This window comes from Saprolegnia diclina (genome assembly GCF_000281045.1).
Source record: "Saprolegnia diclina VS20 unplaced genomic scaffold supercont1.306, whole genome shotgun sequence".
NCBI classification, from domain to species: Eukaryota; Oomycota; class Saprolegniomycetes; order Saprolegniales; family Saprolegniaceae; genus Saprolegnia; species Saprolegnia diclina.
In genome coordinates this window covers 1-2,633 of record NW_008246373.1, presented here as the reverse complement: position 1 = coordinate 2,633, position 2,633 = coordinate 1, and the positions used below count along the sequence as shown (strand labels likewise).

General features: G+C 60.7%; 1 protein-coding gene across 1 annotated transcript; it reads right to left on the bottom strand.

Annotated features, from left to right (window-relative positions):
* Window positions 1–166: 166 nt before the first annotated feature.
* On the bottom strand, window positions 167–2,333 carry SDRG_17373 (hypothetical protein; the record flags this gene model as incomplete). Its single annotated transcript, XM_008623615.1, has 3 exons — window positions 167–206; window positions 260–553; window positions 1,507–2,333. Coding segments are annotated over 3 exons (1,161 nt in total), but the record flags the coding sequence as incomplete, so codon positions are not given.
* Window positions 2,334–2,633: the final 300 nt, after the last annotated feature.

Below are 2,633 nucleotides of genomic sequence, written 5' to 3'. Positions count from 1 at the left end.
GCTGCTCGGTGTGCACCGGTTCTCACAGCGGACACCCCAGAAACCTACGAGGCAGCGCGGACACGTCTCGATGGTTCCATCGTCGGCAGTGCACGTTGCCGTATAGCAAGAGGATGGCATCGAGCACTCGTTTTGGCAGGCGGTACCCCAAAACCCGGCGAGACAACTACTGCACGAGAGGGCACGGCTCGTGGCTTGGTTGCATGCTACTGTGGCAGTCGAGGCACATGTGGTCGGCGTCGGGCATATTTTCGTGCACGCGTCACCCCAGTAGTTGGTGACGCAGCCTTGGCACGTCGCGAGCGCACCGGTGCCCCAATTGCACGTGAGCGTGGCACCAGGCGCACACTCGGAGGACGCCATACAAATCGATTGGCACGTGCTGCCCCAGTAGCCAGCCATGCACTCATGACATACTGGCATGCCGCCGGTGACCGCGTCGCACGAAACGAGAGCGTCAGAAGCACACGTCGGGTAGCCGACGCAAGCGTGCTGACACAAGTCGCCCCAAAACCCATCGAGACACGCCGGGCAAGCGATGACGTTGCCGCTCCTATCGCATGAAGATGACGCGCAGTTCCGAGGCTGAGAGCACTGATTCTGGCACGCACTTCCCCAAAATGCATTCGTACACGCTTGGCATGTCATGGCTTGCCCGGTAGCTGCATCACAGGATACCGCCGTGCCCGGCAAACACGAAAGAGGCGTCGAGCACGGAATCGAGCATGTTGAGCCCCATACGCCAGAGATGCACGAACTGCACGACGTCAAAAAGCAATGTTGGCGTTGCATGTCGTTGTCGCATTGAGGCCACACGTTACGGCTAGCGGGCAAGGATATTGACAAATCGTGCCCCAAAACCCAGCGCGACAGCTGCCACAAGAGAGGAGGGTGCCACTGGTGGCGTCGCACACGAGCGAGGCGTCAGATGCGCATGTCGATGCAGGTGAACATGTTCTTTGACAAGTCGTGCCCCAGTACCCCGATACACAGCTGGGGCACGCGACCGGACTGCCACTGGTAGCGTCGCAGATCACAGTCGCGTCGGGCGCACAGGGAAAGGTTCGAGCGCATGTTTTTTGACAGGTTGTGCCCCAGTAGCCTGGATCGCAGCTAATGCAGGATACCAAGGCGCCGCTGGTAGCATCGCACGTTGCCGGGACGCTCCAGTCACACGTATAGGCCGGCTGACACGCTCTTTGGCACGTCGCCCCCCAGGACCCTGCCTTGCAGCTTTGACACGAGACGAGGTTGCCACTTCCATCGCAGGTTAGCGCCGTGCCAGACGTACATGTGGCAGTGGGTGTGCACGCGTTTTGGCAAATCGAGCCCCAGTAGCCCGCAACACAGCTGGTGCAGGCCGTCAGAGCTCCGCTGGAGCTGCACGTCGCTGCCGCGCACGTCGCTGGCCGAGTACAAGGTGTCTGGCACACGGTGCCCCAGTAGCCTGCGACGCAGCTCGAACACGATGCCAAGGCTCCCGTTGTCGCGTCACAGGTGAGGTACGCGCCCGACGCACACGTCAGCGATGGGAGGCACACTTGCCGGCAGGTCTTGCCCCAGTAACCTGCCGCGCAGGCCTTGCACGTGACGACGCTGCTCGTGACGGGATCACACGTGACAGCGGTTCCCGTGGCGCATTGCCAGGGCACGGGACACGGAGTTTGGCAACTTGGCCCCCAGTAACCTGCGTAGCACGCTCCGCTGCAGCTGAGAAAGAACCCCGTCGTTTGATCGCAGATCGCAAGTGCACAGCGCGCGGTTGAAGGCACGGTACACGTTTTGGTGCATAATGGGGAGCCCCAGTACCCCGCATTGCAGCTCGAGCATGCGAGTGCGGTGCCACCGACACTGACGCAAGACGAGACCACGCGGCAAGCAGATGTCGTACAAGGCGTCGAGCACGTCGGACCGTAATACCCCGGTGTGCACACGGCACCCGCCGTGACAGAAGCCGCATCATAGACGGACTTGGCGAATGCCGTTGTCATCTCTCGTGCAGTGATGGCGTTGTTGAAGCTGAGAGAGGTCGGGTAGACACTCGAGACACTGGACGGTAGCATCGCAACAATTGATACTGTGCCTGCGGTGGCATTGATGCTTTGAACGGCAAGCACAAAGGCGGAGAGATCGGGGAGACCGAGTGCCGGGCCGAGGCTCCTCAAGAGCGCAGTTCGGTAAGTGGAGCTCGCAGTCAGAACCTGTGCACCCGAGACATCAACGGCAATCACCATCGTCACCAAGTACGGAGGGTTGTAGCAGTAGCTAAGAAGGCTCTGGTTCAAGCTAATGGACGGGAACGGCTGGACGAATTGCGGAAAGGACCAAATGAGCTGAAAATGAAGCACCAAATCGACCTTGTAGATGCCAGCGTAGACACCAATTTCGAGAAGGTGCGCGCCATCTTGGCGTGGACTTGTCCAACGCCAGTGTCGTCAGCGCCGGTAGAACCCCGGCCTTGACGTTCAGCTCGAGAAAGAGCGTCCAGTCGACCGCCGCACCAAACCGTTTCAGCAGGTGGGCTCCCTCCTGCACTCGTGAGGCATGATCGGTGCGTCAAGCTGAGGGTGCTTGGTCGTGGCTCGGGATTGTGCGAGCACACCGATGCCTCCAAGCGTGGCGCCGTCGGAGCC